Source organism: Gadus macrocephalus, chromosome 23, assembly GCF_031168955.1.
Source record: "Gadus macrocephalus chromosome 23, ASM3116895v1".
In the NCBI taxonomy this organism is placed as follows: Eukaryota; Metazoa; Chordata; class Actinopteri; order Gadiformes; family Gadidae; genus Gadus; species Gadus macrocephalus.
Window position 1 is genome coordinate 3,447,267 of NC_082404.1, and position 21,504 is coordinate 3,468,770.

The following is a 21,504-nucleotide window of genomic DNA, read 5'->3' on the forward strand; positions in this document are numbered from 1 at the left end:
GGTGGGGAGTGTGTGCATCTGTGTGTGTTTGTGTTGGGGGGGGGGGGGGGGGGGTTTGCAGATCACTGCGATAGAGTTTGTGAGAAAGGAAGGGGGGTGGGGAGGTGAATGTGTTCCAGGTTGTGTGAGCATTATGCAGTGGTCCGGGGACGGCCGCTGCATACAAAGCACGGACACACCCGAAGATAAGGGCTGAGATAAGGGCTGAGGTAAGGGCTGAGATAAGGGCTGAGATAAGGGCTGAGATAAGAGCTGAGATAAGGGCTGAGGTAAGGGCTGAGATAAGGGCTGAGATAAGGGTTGAGATAAGGGCTGAGATAAGGGCTGAGATAAGGGCTGAGATAAGAGCTGAGATAAGGGCTGAGATAAGGGCTGAGATAAGAGCTGAGATAAGGGTTGAGATAAGGGCTGAGATAAGGGCTGAGATAAGGGCTGAGATAAGGGCTGAGATAAGAGCTGAGATAACGGTTGAGATAAGGGCTGAGATAAGGGCTGAGATAAGGGCTGAGATAAGGGCTGAGATAAGGGCTGTGGCTGGGCAGCTGATCCCTGCTCCAGGCTCTCCTGCACGGCCCTCATACTCCTGGCGTCCACAACACACATTCTGCAGCGCCATTGTTCAAGCAGGTTCCCTCACTTTCGAAAGAGGTTCAATCACTTCAGCAACAGTTGTTTGTTTGCTGGCTCGCACTTTAACAGCTTGGTTTGTCACGAGTGCCACAAACCATTAGACCGTCCATATGACCAACTATTTGTAAATTTACCAAAAATACTTTTGATCCACAATATTAGAAAACAGGACAGGGATGAGAGCAAGACTGCAGGGTGATGGTGGGATGGTGGGGATCCATCGAACCCGAGGTCCGCTCTACTTAACAACAGACGGGTCTCTAGAGAGCGGTGATAAGCTTTGAGTTTAAGAGATTAGGAGATATTGAGGGGAAGATGAGGTCTGGGGAGACAGCAAATCACAGATGGTGCATCAAATCATTGAAAATATATCTTATGGTTCACCGGATCAATTTTAATGCACCAGATCAATGTTGGTGCACAAAATCACTGTTGGTTCACCAGATCCCTGTTGGACCAGATATCTAATGGTTCACCAGCTCCCTGTTGGACCAGATATCTAATGGTTCACCAGATCACTGGTGGACCAGATATCTAATGGTTCACCAGACCACTATTGAACCAGATATCTAATGGTTCACCAGATCACTGTTGGACCAGATATCTAATGGTTCACCAGATCACTACAAAGTCACTGTTGGCAAACCAAATCCCTGTAGGTGCACCAGGGCTGTGTTGCACCAGATCACCAGGGCCAGATCTGTGAAGGACTGAGCAGTGACTCACTGTCTCTCCACGCTGGCCAGGGTGTCCGGGCAGGCCGTCCTTCCCTGCAGGTCCCTGCCAAACACAAACGGACACAGTCAGAGAGTGATGAACTCAATGTCAATCAAATCAAAGATTCCTGCCAAAAGATAAATACATTAAATTGTACTGGTGATAATAATTTATGCTTTAAAGTCTCAGAAAAAAACAGTTTAAACGTATTATTGTTCACATTTAAAGTGAATTTAAGAATAATATAATCACCCTATATATAACCCTAACCCTAACCCTAAGTTTAAATGTTCGGTCACTCTTTTCAAATGTGAATAAATGAACATGATGACAAATAGATTACAATTTGAACACAAGGTTTTACTGGCTCGACTGTAACAGGAGGGAAGTCTCTGAGTAACAGCCACACTAAAGATCGTTTCACTTCAGTGATCCTGGTTCATCATTTATTTTGTTTAAGTGCAGACAATTGTTTTACTCACAGGTGGGCCCTTTGGTCCGGGGAAGCCGACGGGCCCCTGGGGTCCTTGAGGCCCCTGAGACAGTGAACAGGTGAGGAAAGTGAATACAACTGGAACAAGGAGAACAGAGCCATCACATCATCTTAAGAACACTTCTAACAAGTGCTCTCACAAAGATCACACGTTCTCACGCAATAAACCAGAGCAACCCGGCCCCAGACCGGCGGGGGGTTGCCATAACAACAACAACAGAGTTGTCTGGTTGCTTGTGACTGAACAAGACAGGGGAGCGCGCTGTTTAACCTAACACGAAGCAACTTAGGAAACTAGATCCCAAGAGGCTAAGGACAAAGTGAAAGGGATGGGAGACGCATATTTTTGGGATATGGATTTAGACATTCACAATACACGTTCAAGGGGTACCAGATGGGTGAAATAACTATATCAATGATTTCTGAATATACGTTTCAAGAGAGGAGACTCAAATTGAGAAGGTAGAAGAAGAACAATAGGATAGAGGAACGGCCGAGTGTTGCTAATCTGTGCGCTGTGTACCGCCCGCGCACACACACACACACACACACACACACACACACACCAGTGTATGGCTGCTCAGGGAAACATTGGCCAGCTGCTAAACATTCACCGACACACGCCACGGCTTTATCACCATCGTCCGTCCCAAAGAGCAAAGGGTCCAAACGACAACATCTGCCTTCAGACATTAAGGAGAGGAGGGGGGCTTTCATTATGCAGAGGTCTCTACTGCCTCTGGAGGGCGGAGGACGAGTCACCACTCACAACCCCATCCCTATCAACACCAATACCACTACCAACACCATCGCTGATCACAGAGTCGTCTGCTAATCACAGGGTCCCTGGGGGGCCCGCGTGTCCCCTGAGTTACATTAAGGCAGGGCTAATGGGGGCTCTACTCACCCTCTCGCCGGGTGGGCCTGGGGGGCCGTCGTTGCCCGCTGTCCCCTGCAGGAGAGAGACCGAGCGGTCAGTTTCACACACACCACAGCACTCAGTTCATCAGGCCTTTCTTTTACTGCCTGGGACTACCGATGTGTTCGGCAAAACCTTCAAGGTTAAATGATATGTGCAATGAGTGTGTGTGTGTGTGTGTGTGTGTGTGTGAATGAATGTTTTTTTAATGTACATTTCTGTGTATATGCCAATTATCTAGAGATTATATGTCCATGTTCATTCCTTACGGTATTATTCTGTTTACATTTTTCTTTGCTTATTTTGTCCCTTATATTTTACGAATGATAAATGAAAATCTGAAAATCAAGGTAGTGTGACGTATGAAGTACCTTGGGGCCTGGCTTGCCTGTGGGACCTCGGGCCCCTCGTCCACCACGCGGACCCTATGGTGGGGGATGGAGAGAGACGGAGAGAGAGGACATCAGATGGACCGACAGAGCACATGAGATAGAGATGACATCAGAACGACCGACAGAGCGCATGAGATAGAGATGACATCAGAACGACCGACAGAGTGCATGAGATAGAGATGACATAAGAACGACCGACAGAGTGCATGAGGTAGAGAGGACATCAGAACGACTGACAGAGTGCATGAGGTAGAGAGGACATCAGAACGACTGACAGAGTGCATGAGGTAGAGAGGACATCAGAACGACTGACAGAGCGCATGAGATAGAGAGATGACATCAGAACGACTGACAGAGTGCATGCACTTCTATAAGAGTAGTGCAGTCAGAGTCCAAGGTACACGCCATTGTCGGGTCAGATGTCCTTTTTCAAATTCTATGTCCTAAAGAAACAAGTCTGAAGCAAGCAGAGAGCAAGTTGTGCTTTGGTCTTATAGACTTATAGTACCATAATACTAATAATAATAAGTTACATCACCAAAAGTGTATATCATTAGCTATCCGTAAAGAGAAGGTTTTTCAATAAACAAATCCTTCAGAACAAAGTCAGATATGCATTCAAGACCTTGATGGATGTACTAATTAAATACTAAATGTATTTCCATTCGTCATTTTCACTGTAATCACTGAGATAGCATTAGCATGCTATTAGAATTAGCATTAGCATGAGATTGGCAGATGGTTGTAGCGGCGATACGTACCGTCGGACCTCTCTGTCCCCTTGGACCCGGTTTACCTGCGACACCCTGTGATGGAAACAGAAATATAGTTTAATATATCTTATATATGGAACAGGGTGAACACTCTCTTTCTTATCCTAATTCATCTGTGGTAGAAGAGTCACGAACAAGTTCAAACTGTATATGTTCTGTGTTGTGGCAATCACTAGCATGTCGTCTTAATCAGTGTTTTTTATGATTCCCTCGAAGTGAAGTCACTGTGGAGAACCTGTGGAGAACCTTTGAATTTGAGTTCAATTGAATAAAATGCTTCAGGGAGGGAGCATCTTGCCCGGTTCTCTGCTACAGCCTTGTTCTTCTTCTTTCACTTCCTAAGAGTCTCTGGGTTGCATCCTCCTCAGTGTACATGAGGGACATCTGTGGCTTTCTGATGAAAGAACCTAAACCTTTTCATAATCCTTTCTTCCTGAACTTTGGCCTCTGGTTTTCAACTATGGTCCTGATACAAAGCCACAGCATTCCTGCCATGAGGGTCATTCTGCTGGCATGAATAATTTATTTCATAAGGAGGGGCTAGACGGGGCTATGGCGGAATTCAATTTTGTATAAGGCTTAGCAAGCAAATGGTGCACAGCCTCACCGGACTGTGGGTGTTTGTGTGTGTGTGCTTGCGCATAAGCGTCCTTGCCTGCGTACCTGCTTGTGTGTGCGACTGTGAACATGTCTTTGACGTCATCCAAGACATCACAGAAATATCTAACGTTAGATGTGTGTTTCAGTCTGGTGACAGAGTCATTCTGCGTGTGATTGAGGGGGAGGCAATATGTTTCTCCAGTCGGATTTCAGGCGCCGTCAACCACGTATTTTTTCACTTGTTTGTAATCCGCTTCGCAAACATCTGATCAGTCACCATGGACCCCACAGAAGGGCTGCAGATGGAAATGATGGACTATAAAAACTGACTGGAATTGGGGATAACACACAAACATGGGTTTTTGAACTGTGTGTGTGTATGACATGGCGATGGTATGGGTTGATGTGTGTATGTGTGTGTGTGTGTGTGTGTGTGTGTGTGTGTGTGTGTGTGTGTGTGTGTGTGTGTGTGTGTGTGTGTGTGTGTGTGTGTGTGTGTGTGTGTTAGGCTACAGTGTGCTTTGTGCCGAACCACACCACAGTATCACAAAAGCTGGTGCCTGAATTTTATTGAGCTTGTAGAAGGTTAACGCTAATGAGATCAATCCCTGATTGCACTACATAACGGTCTCATGTGGCATTTAAAGGGAGGCTTTGCTAATGTCAAAGGCGTGCATAACGCAATCACCGCGTGCTAAGCGCCAGCACCTGATCGGCGAAAAACAGGAGGACAATGCCGAAGTGAAATCAAAGATCAACCGTGAACATCAATAACGATCATGAACTACATCGCTTTGGGAGCAGAAGTTATGGCCACTTATATCGTCCTTATCGCTGAGTGCATCCACGTAGCATCGCTTCTGACGCAACCTTAAAGAGGGGCTCTCAGACAGAGGGATATTAGCAACCACATGAGGAGCGTTCCGCCCTGGAGAATATAGATGGAGGGCGCCTGTTGTGCTAGAGGGGCCGGTGTGCCTTAGAGAGCCCATGGGAGGGTGTCCTTAGGTGATGCTGACATTCTCCGGGTGTGGGGGGGGGGGTGTGACACTTCTCCCCAACCACATTATCCATTAAACATAAACGAATGGCCGCCGTTCTGAACCCTCCTTGCTCTCCTCTTCAGCCGTCACTTTGTCTAGACAGACAGAGCGACGACTTGTTTGCTTCGAATAGACCCGTCTTACTGAGGCGTCATCGTAAGACAGGGGCCTAGTGGAAAATAAATTCAGCCCTGGACTGGGGCAGTGGTGATGGTGGGGCTGGTGGTGATGGAGGTGGTGGTGGTGATGGAGGGAGTGGTGGTAGTAATGGGGATGCTGGGTGTGGTGCTGACGGTGGTGGTGGTGGAGGTAGTGGAGGTGGCGATGGCGATGGTGTTGGTAGTGGTATTGGTGTTGATAGGGATGGGGTTGTGGGTGGTGATAGGTTAGTGAGGTCCTCCCTTCACTTTAGGCGTCTTTGAGTGTTATTAATTATTATTATTCTTCATGTTTAACCTCTGTTTTCCTTTTATTCCTAGTCTGTTTTACATAGTTTTGAATGATGACTATATGCTCTGTAAGGTGACCTTGGGTGTCTTGAAAGGCGCCTCTAAATTAAATGTATTATTATTATTATTATTATTATAGGGATGGGGTTGCTAGTGGTGATATGGATGGGGTTGTGTTGCTGGTGACTAGGGTGGTTGTGGCGGTGGTGGTGGTGGTGTAGTTATTGACAGTCCAGGGGGTCGTTGCGTTCTCCTCTCTGGGCGACATTGATCCTGGCTCCGGAGGTCGTTTCATGCCGAGTCATCACACTGACGCCTCCATAATTGGAACCAATTTCCTTTTGTGTGGATTATGATGGCTCGGCCAATGTATTACACAAACACTCGGGAAGGAAGTGTGTCTCTATCGAGAGAGTGTTTGTGTTTTTGGGAGTATGCATGTTTTCGAATCCTGTCTGTAGCAGTGTGTGACTATGTTTGGTGAAATGCAATTGTCCTTGTATATTAGTGTGGACATAGGCACACTCATTTGTGTGTGTGTGTGTGTGTGTGTGTGTGTGTGTGTGTGTGTGTGTGTGTGTGTGTGTGTGTGTGTGTGTGTCTGATTGACGTGTGTGCCTGCGTGCATGTGTGTCTGTGTTTGTGGTCCTTACCCTGCCTCCTTTTTCTCCATTGGCTCCAGCAAACCCAGGGAAGCCAGTTGAGCCCTGCAAACAGTACAGTTAAACATTAGGACAGTTGCAGTGACAGTGTGCGTGCGTGCGTGTGTGGAGGACAACATGTGAGTGGGGTTGCGCGGGGGGCAGGTCAGGCGACTCCTGATGAGGACGGACAGGCCCCAACAGGAGCTAGCTGCCTGTGTTGGTCGGGATCACGTCAACTCAGATTAGCATCTGCAAGGGATCCACCACAGAGGGAAGCTAACAGCGAGCTAACACCGAGCTAACAGCGCCTGTGTGTTCGTGGCACTCAGTTGCCAATGCGGTTGCGGGTGTTGACTGGGAGGGATGCTCATTCTGTTAGGGGCTTGGGTGTTTGGGTGTGTTTTTGTTCTTTTGGAAAAAAGAAAATAAGGCTTTGGAGGAGTGGCTTGAGTGGATTAAAACTGTACAGCAAAGCCACTGACAGGTCTAAAGTGCCAACTGCTATGATTTCCTGGCATTGGGCGGCTTCTTGGCACCATAGGTTGGAAAGCAGCTTAGGGAAACAGGGTACTCTCTCTGCAGCTTTGCATCTGAGGTGTTTCAGTAAAAAAACACCTGCTGGAACCATCGTGATGCAATGAGTTCCTGTCACTCAACTCCTCAAGGATAACAACATTGTTTCCTATGAATGCGATTGAAAAATCATTGTTTTATGGTTCCAATTTGAAAATGAAAATTTCAAGACACTCCATCAGCCCTGGGTCTAAACCTCCAAATAAGGTCATGCCCTGAGTCGAATGTTCACTCTAGATGTTGAAGATAAGCGGATCATGAAAGACTCGTGATTGACTGTTGCACCAGCAGTGAGCTTTTTTTGTGGCTTGTTTTCAATGTTGTTTATGCTAACCTTTATGAGACGTACCTTCTGAGCCAATCCATATTAGAAAAATGTTTACATACGGTCCAAACATACTTGAAAGCAACTCAATTATTAAATAAAGTGAATGATATTAATCTGCAAACCCATATAGGCCACTGAGTTTAAAAGGACGCCTGCCTGTTGTTTCTTCATGCGTAACGTTAACCATTAACTGTCTTTCAGAGAACGGCAGGGGAGGAACCGTGACAACAGACAAATATCAAGGACCGTGTATGAGGACTGTTAGCAGGTGCAACATCGTTATCAGGAGCCAACGCTATCAGCGTGTCAATCAATGCACTTTGTGGAGCTGGATTAAGCACCATGTTTTGATTTTGTTTGTTTTTATGTGGGGTGTTGGGGGGTCAGCAAGGGATCGTACCTTTGGCCCTTGTCTTCCTGGATAGCCTGGCAGTCCGGGGACCCCCAGTTTACCCTGTAGGAGGTCATCAATGAGCACACATTGCACTGCAAGCACCAGCAACAACAACAACAACACCAACACCAACACCAACAACAACAACAACAACAACAACAACTCTCTTAGCACAAACAATGTATTGATGAGGAACAAAAAGTATCGCACAAGATGTGTGATATATTTTTAATGTTTTTAAATTAAATAGCATGATCATCTGAACATGTTGAAGACGTTACCCACCTTTTCACCAGCATGACCCATGGGGCCTGACTCTCCGTTAGGGCCCGCTCGGCCCTTGGGGCCCTCAGGACCATCCTCACCACGGGGCCCCAACATACCCAGCTCTCCCTTTTGTGTCGCACACACAGACACACACACACACACACACACACACACACACACACACACACACACACACACACACACACACACACACACACACACATAAACACACACACACACACACACACACACACACACACACACACACACACACACACACACACAAACACACACATACACATACACATACATACACACACAAACATAAGGGCATAAAAGGGGGGATGAAGGGAGAGGAGGAATGGGTAGAGGGGAGAAGAAGGGAGAGTAGAGGTTAATTGGGTTATCACGTATACGCAAACCACGGCCACCAGCAGGAACTGAGGGTTTTGTGAGAGAGGATGAGCGGCGGCTCCTTACCCGGTCTCCCTTGAGACCCATATCTCCCTTGAATCCAGGGAAGCCATCTTCGCCCTGAAACGACACCGCAATGGAAATGTTCACCTCATTCAGACAACACAACATTGTTTTTACTCGTATACAAAGGGGTTTCGTCTGCTGAGCCTCGAGCTGCGTTTGTATTAATTGTTCTTGTTCCTTCATTGTTTGTTTGATTCATCGTGTTTTAAAAGTGTCTGTTTCCTAGAGTGCCAGGAAGTGTGTCCATTTTTGGAACTCAACGGCTCCATGCTTCCTGCCTTAAGTTTGGGGGGAATCATATGCCCGTTGCTGCCACCTGCTGGTCGCAATGCGTAACAACATTCAAAGAATTGGTAAAATAATGCAAATCATTTCCGTATGGGTGATGATCGGGGTAAATTCGTTAAGAAAAAATTATCATGTTTAACATGTGCGAGTGTGTAAACAGGGATGGCAGATTCTTCTGAAATTATTTAATAATTTGAAACCCCTCTGGTCCACTCATGAGGAAATGCCGATGTGAATGGGGTTTCAAGTGATGCTGAAGGCCACAGATTGATCTAGCCCTTCCTCTCATGTTGGCTCACACCCTCTTCCCTCCCCTCCCCTGGTCTGTCAGCTGCATGCACCCCTAGCCCTGCCTGATGCATTATGCAGCGGCCATCATGTCTGCTGCCACAAGCCTGCAGCTTCAAGACCAAACACACAAGGACAAAGACACACAAACACACACACACACATGCATAGACAAACACATTCATATAAAAACCCACACACTCAAAGATAAACTGGGCATCTATACATAGATACAAACAAACAGATGAACGGATGCACACACACAGACACATTACACACACTCACACATACTCAAACACATGCACCTAAAGTGGTGAGAGGTGGTGTGAGGAGAAAAGAGAAGAGATATGCTTTATTCATAACTCCTTTCTCCTTGAGGATTTCTTGTTGGATCTCTGTGTAAATAATTCATTAAAGAGCAAATATGAACGTGGCTGTTGCTGAAACCCTCTCAAAGTTATTTCAATATATAAGCACTTACACAAATAATTACTCAGAATAACAAAGAGAACACATATTTTAGTTTTTAACACAACATGCTGTAAATAATAAATTTGAACCCAAAGGTCCCACCGAAACAGTGGTGTGCCTCTCTTCAAACACTTTACAATCAACAGACTGACCCCAGGTCAGCAGCATCAGTCTCAGACTGTGGCATCCTACCTCGGAAAATTGAGCATAAAAAATAAATTATTTTATGGTTGTTGTTGTTGATGTATTTCTGACAGCTCAAAGGCCAACAGCAACCTGATGATGACAGCTGATAAAACACAAGAGGACCCCAGACCTGACCGGGGCGGCCTCAGTGTCTGCTGTCACACACACACACACACACACACACACACACACACACACACACACACACACACACACACACACACACACACACACACACACACACACACACACACACACACACACACACACACACACACACACACACATAGCATAATGAGGAACACATCGGGATATGTACCTTCTCTCCCTTCCCACCCTTGAGTCCACGGACACCGTCAGCACCCTGTCAACAGAGAGGATCACAGGTTAGCATTAGATTAGCATTAGCACACTAACGCGGCTAAACACACAGGCTAAGGACTAGTGGCTGCTACAAGTCTGCTACTTGAGAGGCCCCAAATCTGGTGTGCCTCACCTCATTCAGCTTTTTATTCACGCACACTTTTGAACTTGCACAGCACATGGAAATGCTACGTAAAAAATATAATAACGAAGGATAGGGGTGTAGAAAACCGCAGCATTAACGATAGAACTGGTTCAGAAGAATCAATGGAGCTGTTGGAAAGAGTGGAAAACCTAAAGAGTTTGAAGAAGATCGATTGGATAAAGAAAAAAGACATCATACGCATGCTTCATAACGTTATGACGTGTTACGTCATTCTTCTCCCTGTACCTCTACCTCTATATGTCCCATGCACAGCAGATCTAATGAATGTGTGTGCGTGTGTGAATGTCCTAGGGACCGTACCTTGACACCCCGGGGGCCGGGATAGCCAATGGGTCCCTGGGGCCCGGCCTGACCCTAGAGGAGGGAAAAAGAACAAAACCTCATTAAACCTGCTGTCACTACTGTACCCTAAACCATACTTAATGCACACACCCACATACAGTACACATCATCGTTTAGGTATTCCCTTTGTACGTCCATCATTCAAAGTCATTCAACACACCATCCATAGCACCAACAGAACCTCAATCAAACAACTATAACCATCCATCATCCATCATGCATCGCGTGTCCGTCCAGCCCCCAACCCATCCATCCGCATCATACAGCTAGAGGAGACTTACTAGTGATCCTTTCTCCCCTGGAGGTCCCTCTTTGCCGGGATGGCCCTGTTTTGAAGAAACAGAACCATGAAACATCTACTTTATACCATGTATGGAAACACAATAACACTTGTGATTCATATTCTTTGCATATGCTTTGTGCATGTCTGCTGCACTATAACAGCTCCTATATAATCTGTATGTGAGTGTATTAGTGTGTGTAGATAGAGGAGCACGTACAGGAGGGCCATCCGCTCCCGGTAAGCCGGCTAACCCAGATCTGCCCGAGGGTCCCTGGACAGGACCGGAAAGAGAGGAGAGAGAGAGAGAGAGAGAGAGAGAGAGAGAGAGAGAGAGAGAGAGAGAGAGAGAGAGAGAGAGAGAGAGAGAGAGAGAGAGGGAGAGAGAGAGAGAGACATAAGATATAAGGTCAGAGGTCATGACAAAACAAGTTTTCTGAACAGCAGTGAGTAACGTCAATTTAACTACCAACCCATTTGAACAACTTTGTTGTTCAACTTTGTTGTTCAAACCATGGCTGGTACCACTAACACTTCTGCAACCTACTTAACTTATTTTATGTTTTTTTACGTTATCTTGTATTGTTGCTGCTATGTTGAGGTGTATGACTGATGAATAACCTAGCCTAATGAAATCACTATTGTGTACTTAAGATGCAATAAAGGTCATTCTGAATCTGATTCCATTTGTATGCGTCCATGTCTTAAACAGTGCAGGTTTTATTCCACAGCGCGATGGATACTCTTTTTACTGGATTATTTTAGTCTCACTCATGCTTGTTGCTCTGCTGATTTATAATGCGTAATTCAAGAGAAAAGGAAAATAAGGGTGTGTACCTTTTCACCGGGTGGTCCGATAGGACCTTGGGGTCCAGGAAGTCCCTGCGACATGTAGACAAATAAAGAAGCATATGAGAAGCTGTTTCCATAGCAACGGCAAAAGCAAAGCACACACACAAAAACAGACAGACAGGCATATGACCAAAAAGCAGGCACATTTTTGAGAAATATTTTGAAGGTAGGATATCCTCTTTGGCCTGGGGGTGAGGGTATGGGTGGGTGGGAAGGATGGGGTATGGCTGGGGGGGGTTATGATGCACTGTGGTGGGTGGGGGTGATCGGGTATGGGTGGGTGGTGCGGGGGGGAATACTGAAAGCATCTCATTCATGTCCTCGTGGAATGCCTGCTTGGACTGCCCCACCTGCAAAAACTGCCCACCAGCGCCTCAAATTACCTTTACCCCAAGGTACACACACACACACACACACACACACACACACACACACACACACACACACACACACACACACACGATGTGTGTGTGTGTGTGTGTGTGTGTGTGTGTGTGTGTGTGTGTGTGTGTGTGTGTGTGTGTGTGTGTGTGTGTGTGTGTGTGTGTGTGTGTGTGTTTGTATGCATTTTGTGTGTCCAGGGATAAACATTAGAGAAAGGGAAGTTATAGAGGTGGGTAATGAGAAAACCTGCTCATATTTCCTGGAGCTTGGATTGTCACTAACCAGAAAAAGTAAAGAAAGACTCTAAATTATTTAGAATGGAATCACACTTTTTTTTTTACATTGTGAGTGAACATAGTAATAGTCACTCTTAGGGTATTTCTCTTCCTAAAACGAGGAATCCTAACATCACCAGAACTAAGTTACAAAAACATTTGTTTCTTTGGTCTGAGGTGGAGATAAGAGAGTTGTGTTTGATGTGCTCACCTGTGTCCCAGGAATGCCCTGCTGCCCAGGTGGGCCTGGCTCTCCTTGAGGTCCCTGAACCAGGAGGAGATAGAGACGTTATTCAATCGGATCATAATGAAGGTGTTGTTTGTTAAAATACTAACCCTGTCACCGTCAGTATTATCTCTATTTGAAAAAATCCAAAGGGAATACTAAAAACTGAAAATACACACCCTTTCACGTACAAGTGACTGTGTTAAGACATGCCAAAAGTCACCTGACGAAGGTTAATGTTTCCTCAAGGGCTAGTGGCCCCTCGAGTTACTTGCCCTATGGCAAAAGGCATTGGCCGTATATTAAGCCGTCAAACCTTCAAACTTCTTCACCTGTTTTAAAATGGGAAGCGCTCTCATTTATGGAAATAAAGCGGCATCAACCCATGACGTAAAAAGTGTAACATGGCTCTTCGTCTGCAGTTCAAACTGAAACCAAATTGCTCCGTAAGGAGGAAGTAGTCTTGAGTGCGTACCATGTTTCCTTTAGGGCCGTGAGGGCCGTCCACACCGGCTACCCCCTGTGGAGATCACAGCAGATAAGGACACATTCAAGTCTCCTCTCACATATATGGAGATACGTTTCAACTCATTACAGGGATATGGATTTAAAATCTAACGATATTCATATATATGCTAATGTCAATATGATACTATTTTCATATATATGTAAATATTCAAATAAACAAAAACAACCTATCTTGAATTTAATGTTTTTTTTTACATCTGCTGGTTTCTTATACTGTGTTTATGAATTGTTATCTAACGTGCGGCCCCTCTACAGAAGAGAGGGGTGGGTACGTACAGGCTGTCCAGTGGGGCCCGGAGAGCCACGGGGTCCTAGAAGACCTCTTGGACCCTACAGCATCAGAAGAGAACACACATTTAGAGATATCGTTCCTATAAATAAATTAACAAGGTGGTTATACATTGTAGGATTGTTATATTATGTTGCTATGTTTTGTAGTTTAATGCAGCTATCGTAAGATACTTAATCCTTAATCCCCTGGGACCATGAAAGTATTTCTGATTGCTGATGATCACAGTAAAACAAAGCACTCCCCCTGCTGGATGAATGGGGGGAATACAATCACCACTAGAATAGGAAGAATTATGTTTGGTGATGTGTGAGATGGTCATGTGATTCTAAAGTTTAGCTAGCAGAGTGTGTCCTTGTGGGGGTGGGGGGTTTAAGGGGCGAGCGAGGGTGCTTACGCTCTCTCCAGCCAGTCCCCGTGGCCCGATCTCTCCGTCCTCACCCTGTGGAAGGAAAAGCAAAGTGAAGGGGGGTCCTAGATTGTACCGGTTCCAAAATCTTTACTTAACCGGGCAAGCACACACAAATACGCAACAAACGAACAAAGTAAGGCAATTGGAAGAGTTGGTGTATCTAGTGCTTGTGTGTCAGTGTGTGTGTGTGTGTGTGTGTGTGTGTGTGTGTGTGTGTGTGTGTGTGTGTGTGTGTGTGTGTGTGTGTGTGTGTGTGTGTGTGTGTGTGTGTGTGTGTGTGTGTGTGTGTGTGTGTGTGTGTGTGTTTCTAGAGGGGGCTGGATCTAACCAATCGGAAACAGGCAAGGAAGCAAATACATTTGTGATTCTAAGCATGTTGAGTGAACCAATGGAGGACAGACGGACATTGAATAACCAACCAGCCTGGAGGGCTGGGACTTACTCTCTGTCCGTCCTCTCCGGGAGAACCAGGGGGTCCAATAGGGCCAAACTCTCCCTAGACAGACATACAGAAAAATATACAGACAGACCGACAGACAATGACACCAACAGACAGACAGAAAGAGGATGAGAAACAGTCAGACAGGCAAGAGGAAAGAGGTATTGTTTAAAGAACTATCATTCCCAGTAGTTCCCAGTCCCACTAATCTTGAAAGCAGGCCAGTCCCGTGTTAACTCAGCAGAGTACCCAGCCTTTCTGGTTATCCGTCCTCCCACTGGGTCAGAGCTACTTTTTAGGTGCTGCCGAGGCATAACTATTGGAGCCAAGGCATCCAATCATCGGTTGTGAAGTGAGTCAGATTAAAAGAACAACTAATCCCTACAAAACAATGCCAAGTCTCAGTCTGATCCCACAAATGAACACCATTTCAGTGCTAACCAAAAAACAAAGCATAATTTGTTTCTCCCGTCCGACTAACAAATGCTCCATTATTCCTGAAAATCTATCCTGTTATAAGCCTCTTTAAGCTAACAGAATAAACAAATGAAGATCAATTTAAGTAGAAAATACTTTAAATATTATTTATATATATATATATATATATATATATATATATATATATATATATATATATATATATATATATATATATATGTGAAGGTTTGTGTAGTTGTGAGTGACAGACCAAGGTTCTTGGGCTATTTTAGCGTTCACACAATAATAAGCCTTTTCCACATATATAAATATATGTATCGTATTATACAGGATCCTGTCCTACTCACCCTGTGCCCCTTCTCTCCTGGAAGGCCGGGCAGTCCGTCAAAGCCTCGGTCCCCCTGTAGAACCACAGTGACTGCTGTTATCATCCCCATAATATCATCATCACACAGCAAATCAACACTTATGTACTGAGATTCAGGAGACAACATCATCTCTGTGCTATGATACATGAGAAGACATCATCCCTGTACGGTGACACTTCATATGACATCACAACTGTACAGTGACACTTCATATGACATCACCACTGTACAGTGACACTTCATATGACATCACCACTGTACGGTGACACTTCATATGACATCACCACTGTACGGCGACACTTCATATGACATCACCACTGTACAGTGACACATGATATGACATCACCACTGTACGGTGACACTTCATATGACATCACCACTGTACGGTGACACATGATATGACATCAACAGATGCTCAAAGCCTTCTTTACCTTTCCACCTGACTCTCCAGGCATTCCACGGCCCCCATCTGCTCCAGATCGACCCTGTGGTGGGGGGGGGGGGGGGGGTTGGGGTGCAGAGATGACCACAGAATGAAAAACAATATACCTTTTATCGTTGAAATGAAAGTGAAGTAAGCCAAAGCAAGACAGATGTGTGTCACACTTGGCATGAGATGGAGATGACTCAGACAGATACGGTGTCTTTGCCCGGTAATCGATAGTAGTATAAAAAAAATAGGAAATTAGTAATTAAAGTTGAGGTACAGTGTGTAGGATTTAGTGACATCAAGCGGAACGCATTGGGCAAACATGGAATATAATATTGTGCGATATAAAGTGTGCTAATAAGTTTATAATAACATGAAAATAAATTATTTTGAGCCTACGTTACCTCAAAATTTGAAATACCTTTATATCTACATAAGGGGCAGGTCCTCCACGGAGCGCGTAATATTTCATAATAATGAAATCGATTTGACTCATTATAGGGATTTTACTGATATAGGCTGGAAGACGTTGCATTGTATATCAATGCATGTGGGCTGAAAATCAATATTATCTGACATCAAGCCAACAAACAATTATACAGAACATATTTAGACAAATTGAGGCCCACAAACACACGCACACACACACACAATCGCACACACAATCGCACACACACACACACACACACACACACACACACACACACACACACACACACACACACACACACACACACGCACACACAGAAACACACACACACATACACACACACACACACACACACACACACAAACACACACACACACACAGAAACACAAACAAACAAACAAACAAACAAACACACACCTTACACACACACACACACACACACACACACACACACACACACACACACACACACACACACACACACACAGACACACACACACACACACACACACACACACACACACACACACACACACACACACACATAAACACACATACACACAAACACCCACAGAAACATACACACACTTACCCTCTTGCCAGCTTTTCCAAGTTGTCCTGAAGGCCCCTGGACCCCCCTGGGACCCTGCAAAGACAGATGAGGACCTCTTAGAGGATCGATGGCTGGCACAACTTGTGTATAACCAAGCAAAGCGTTTGCTGTTGTAGTTATTGCTTGGCAAAAAGTCGCCTGGCGGAAAAAAATATATGTTTGTTTGTTTGTTTGTATGTTTGTACCTGAGGTCCGGGGTCGCCACCTTCTCCCTTGAGTCCGGTAGAACCATGTAGACCCTAAAGAAGAGAGGTCAAGGGATTCAGGCACAACTAAGTCAATGTTCAAGGTAAACTTCACGTAGGGCCAAATTCAAGAGGTGGGAAGTTTTGAAGGACTTGTTGGAACAAGCTCAAAAAACCAACAGCAGGTGGCGATATTTAGCTGAAGTAGGCTAGATGCTTAATTAAATGTTTTAGAACGGATAGACTGAGAGTAGGCCTACCTGATTAAAGACATAATTGGTTGGTCAAACCTTTTTTCATATCTTTTCACATGTTGAAATTCAGCTGTCGCAAAAACACTTTCACTTTTATACACATGGATTATATTTAGTTTGCAAAATTTTCATCCCCATTTAGCATGGTCCAAATTGTGGCAATTTAATTGAGATAACATGGCATGTTAATAGTCAATATGGCAGGTAGGGCATCAGTATGCATCATAGGTATTATTTTGGCCGATATCCATTTCTAGAGCGCTCAAGAGAGTTGTAAAAACTAATTTCCAGATGAATGACCAAAGAATGACCGAAAAACTATACGAGCATAAACGTTCTTATGCTCCTATATGTCCGAAATGGAGGTGGTAGTTGCAACGTGACTTCACGATATACAAGCCCTCTAAAGTGTGAAGCTAGTGATTGTGTGCAAACAAACACTGAAGCATCATAATACTCATGTACATGTGGAAGGGTGGGCCGGGTAAATCAACCTTCTCACCTAGCATCATTAGCTTCACATTTCTGATCTTGTTTTTTATCCATTAATGCTCTTATTATGCTCAGTTAATGAGATATTTTGACTGTTCTATCACCTCTTATGGAAATGTTTCTACCCACTCTCTTTTCCAAGAGGTCATTCTTTAGTTATTTTCCGCGTCTTTTTCCAGAAGATAGAGATTGTGGATCGTGTACCAACAAGCTCAGGGGAAAAGTGGGGAGGGGTGGTGACAGACCAACTCATAGTCCTTCTCCGACTTCAAATAGCTAGCTAGCATGATGCAGACACCCCATCCTCACTCAAGATACAGTTATCATCAAATCCAATCTTAAAAAATTAAGTTATGTTTGTAAGTTCATAATCATAAAAATGTACATATGGATGCATCGATGCTAGCATTTGACAAGCAGAAGACAGTGCTTGATGGCCACGGGACTGGGAGGCCTGCGTTGCTCCGTTCCTCCGGGGGTTTGAGGACAGCTAAGGCCGGGGAGGTAACAGTGTGATGGGCCTTACCACTGGTCCGGAGCGCCCCGTCAGACCCATTGGACCGGGTGGCCCGCGCATCGCCAGCTGGAGGGGTTACAAAGCAACAGTTAGCCACATGAGCAGCTACATATTACCATTCTGTGGAGAATAAGAGACCAGTAACTTTGAGAGGGGTCTGTGTAATATAAAGGACTTCCGTCTCATTATAATTGGATTATGTTATTATTATATTATATTATTATATTTTTTGTAATATGTTGACCCTTACTCAGGTAAACAGATGTGCTTTTAATAATTATATTATTAATTTCTTGTTTGTCAGAAGCCATCAGTCCTACCCATAGGCTCATTTTAAATGGTCGATTAGGCAGATTAATGTCAAAGTACCTTAATCTAAACAAACCACAGACCCCCCCCCCCCCCCCCCCCCCCCCAACACACACACACACACACACACACACACACACACACACACATACACACACACACACACACTGATATACATAAACAAGCACTAATAAGTAAACATACGAAGGCACACACAAACCCACACACTTTTCTACACCTGTTGGGGTAGCCCCCACGCAGGTCGTAAGCGATATTTTTAACTGCTACCCCCCCCACACACACACACACACACACACACCCCCGTCCATCTGTCCCACCGAGCATTTTTTTTTGTCTTTCAGCTTGCTCGGCACAGCCTGCTTTTAGCCCAAAGGTGGAGACAATAAAATCCTCCCCACACAACTGCTCTCCTGCTGCAGTATGAGGTAAAGGGATGGGTCGCTTTATAGGCCATCTGGCCTACCATCATACAGGGGCATAGCATTGGCTATCACTAGCCTTCTTTGGTCTATCAGGCTTCTCCTTATCATGTCTTTGGCCTGCTTGGCCTGTCTTTAGCCCTGCTTAGTCTGTCTTTGGCCCTGCTTGGTCTGTCGTTGGCCTGTCTGGCCTGTATTTGGCCTGTCTGGCCTGTTTTTGGCGTGCTTGAGGCTGGTCTGGACTCACTCTGGCCTGGGAGAGGATGGCCTGAGCCTGCGCTTCCTGGGCTGAGACCACGGGACCCTTCTCACCGTCGCCACCGAAGCGGAACTGAAAAGAGAAGATTTAACACACACAGCACATACAATCAGAATGTCAATGGAAGGTTACAGATGGTCAATACAGAACTGAACTGCAACCCTACCAATATAGCATACTTTATATCTGGCTAGTTATGAATGGGTATTATGGGTGTTATGTGTGATGTGGGCACTTACAGGCAGCATTAGCATGGTACCCGGGGGTCCTGGCATGCCATCAGCGCCTGAGAGACCTGCACGCCCTGTGGGGCCCTAGGAGGGAGAGAGAGAGAGAGAGAGAGAGAGAGAGAGAGAGAGAGAGAGAGAGAGAGAGAGAGAGAGAGAGAGAGAGAGAGAGAGAGAGAGAGAGAGAGAGAGAGAGAGAGAGAGAGAGAGAGAGAGAGAGAGAGAGGGAGACAGGCCAAGTAGAAGAGAAACGATAATCAGGAAAGGCGTGACATCCTTTCTTACTAGAACAGTAAGTAACTTCTAAATCATGTACTATGTTTTGTTTTGTTTTCCATATCCAAAACATGTTACGCGCCAAAATAATATATTTTTCGATTACCAAATATGGTCTAATACTATCAGCCAACTGATAGTATTAGACCAAACCGGGAGCAAGAAAATCAGGCCTTTGGAATGAACATTAGAACCTAGTTTCCAAACACACGTAGACAACAAACATACACTCAAAGTCACTTTCCAAGTGAGTAAATGTTCGGTATTTGTAGTAGCACACTGGAATAGATATGCACAAACACACAAACACACACAAACACCCACACACAGAGACACCCTATGTTTCCTCTGGTTCTGGCTCCCTCTTTAATGGAAGAGTCCTTCTATTGGTACAACTCTGGCTTTAAGGTCAATGAATGACCATTCAAACCTAAGCCCAAAATAGTCTGACCTGTCCCTGGAAAAGAAGGAGCATCATAGCTTCACCCTAATGCTATGAATATAAAACAAACACTATTTAAAGTATCAAATTCTCACCAAAATCACCCGAATGAAATGTCGTATGGGGCTTCACTGTTTTAAAATAACATTATAATTTAATGTTAAGTTCCATAAATCTTTATTCATTCTTTTAGGTTGGAATTTTCCGGTTTGCCAGGGAAAGTTGTGGCGTGTTTTTATTCTTGCCATGCTGGCTTTGTTGTTTATGGTCAAGGATAATTCAGACAGTAAGTGTCGCCTTCCAATCTAGTCGCATTATCAAATGATTTGCTTCCCTTGTACTTTGTTGTGTAGTGTTTAAACATCAGCCAGAACAAGAACACATTTAGTCTTAATCATGTCGTTGGAAACTCACTCAAGCAGTCGTGGTCACATTGTCCTTTGTGACTAACGGTAATCTAAACAGACACTCTCAACACACATACGCACACACACACATACACACAGAAGCACACACACACACACACACACACACACACACACACGCATAGACACACACAAATACATACACACACATCCGCACACACTGACACACACGCACATACTCAACATCGACCATTCTACACTCCAAACTATACACAATAAAGCCTACAATCTAATGACAAGAATTGTGTGTATATCAGTTTTTTGTGTATGTTTGTCTATGTATTACAAGCATGTGTGCTTGCAATACTATGTGTCTGTGTGTGTCTGACACACACACACACACACACACACACACACACACACACACACACACACACACACACACACACACACACACACACACACACGATCACTCACACACACACAGAATGGCCCTGTGTCTCTGTAAGACCTACAACTGTGCCATATCCAAAACTAACATCCACTTCCCTGGCTGTCAGTGTGTGTGTTTTTGTATGTGTATGTGTGTGTGTGTGTGTGTGTGTGTGTGTGTGTGTGTGTGTGTGTGTGTGTGTGTGTGTGTGTGTGTGTGTGTGTGTGTGTGTGTGTGTGTGTGTGTGTGTGTGTCTGGTGTGTGGTGTGTGGAGAAGACCAAGATAAGTAGGTAAAGAACAAAGTATGGATGGATGGTTGGACAAAATAAAGAATGGAGGTCTGCATTTGTTCATGGGTCAACAGAGGGCCCTTACACGTGGCAGCTCTCTGCACCGCACACAATATCTGACCTACTGGACCTACACTCTGATACACTCTCCTGATGCAAACACACAAGCATACACCATCCTCTTACTCACTGTCTCACACATATATACACATTCACAGATTTTTTGTGATCTAAATAAACACAC

The 21,504-nt window shown here is 44.8% G+C and overlaps 1 protein-coding gene across 7 annotated transcripts in view; it reads right to left on the reverse strand.

The window, feature by feature from the left end:
- col11a1a (collagen, type XI, alpha 1a) overlaps positions 1–21,504 on the reverse strand; it is a 74,078-nt gene that overhangs the window by 29,540 nt on the left and 23,034 nt on the right. For all 7 annotated transcript variants that reach the window (XM_060044547.1, XM_060044545.1, XM_060044548.1 and 4 more), the window contains 26 exons: positions 19,466–19,540; positions 19,215–19,298; positions 18,228–18,284; positions 16,956–17,009; positions 16,750–16,803; positions 15,729–15,782; positions 15,277–15,330; positions 14,495–14,548; positions 14,038–14,082; positions 13,628–13,681; positions 13,299–13,343; positions 12,809–12,862; positions 11,924–11,968; positions 11,307–11,360; positions 11,088–11,132; positions 10,765–10,818; positions 10,255–10,299; positions 8,703–8,756; positions 8,241–8,348; positions 7,962–8,015; positions 6,670–6,723; positions 3,913–3,957; positions 3,131–3,184; positions 2,748–2,792; positions 1,830–1,883; positions 1,357–1,410 (listed from right to left, as the gene is read on the reverse strand). In XM_060044547.1, the coding sequence (XP_059900530.1) occupies positions 1,357–1,410; positions 1,830–1,883; positions 2,748–2,792; positions 3,131–3,184; positions 3,913–3,957; positions 6,670–6,723; positions 7,962–8,015; positions 8,241–8,348; positions 8,703–8,756; positions 10,255–10,299; positions 10,765–10,818; positions 11,088–11,132; positions 11,307–11,360; positions 11,924–11,968; positions 12,809–12,862; positions 13,299–13,343; positions 13,628–13,681; positions 14,038–14,082; positions 14,495–14,548; positions 15,277–15,330; positions 15,729–15,782; positions 16,750–16,803; positions 16,956–17,009; positions 18,228–18,284; positions 19,215–19,298; positions 19,466–19,540 (1,449 nt within the window). The remainder of the gene's footprint in view (positions 1–1,356; positions 1,411–1,829; positions 1,884–2,747; positions 2,793–3,130; positions 3,185–3,912; positions 3,958–6,669; positions 6,724–7,961; positions 8,016–8,240; positions 8,349–8,702; positions 8,757–10,254; positions 10,300–10,764; positions 10,819–11,087; positions 11,133–11,306; positions 11,361–11,923; positions 11,969–12,808; positions 12,863–13,298; positions 13,344–13,627; positions 13,682–14,037; positions 14,083–14,494; positions 14,549–15,276; positions 15,331–15,728; positions 15,783–16,749; positions 16,804–16,955; positions 17,010–18,227; positions 18,285–19,214; positions 19,299–19,465; positions 19,541–21,504) is intronic.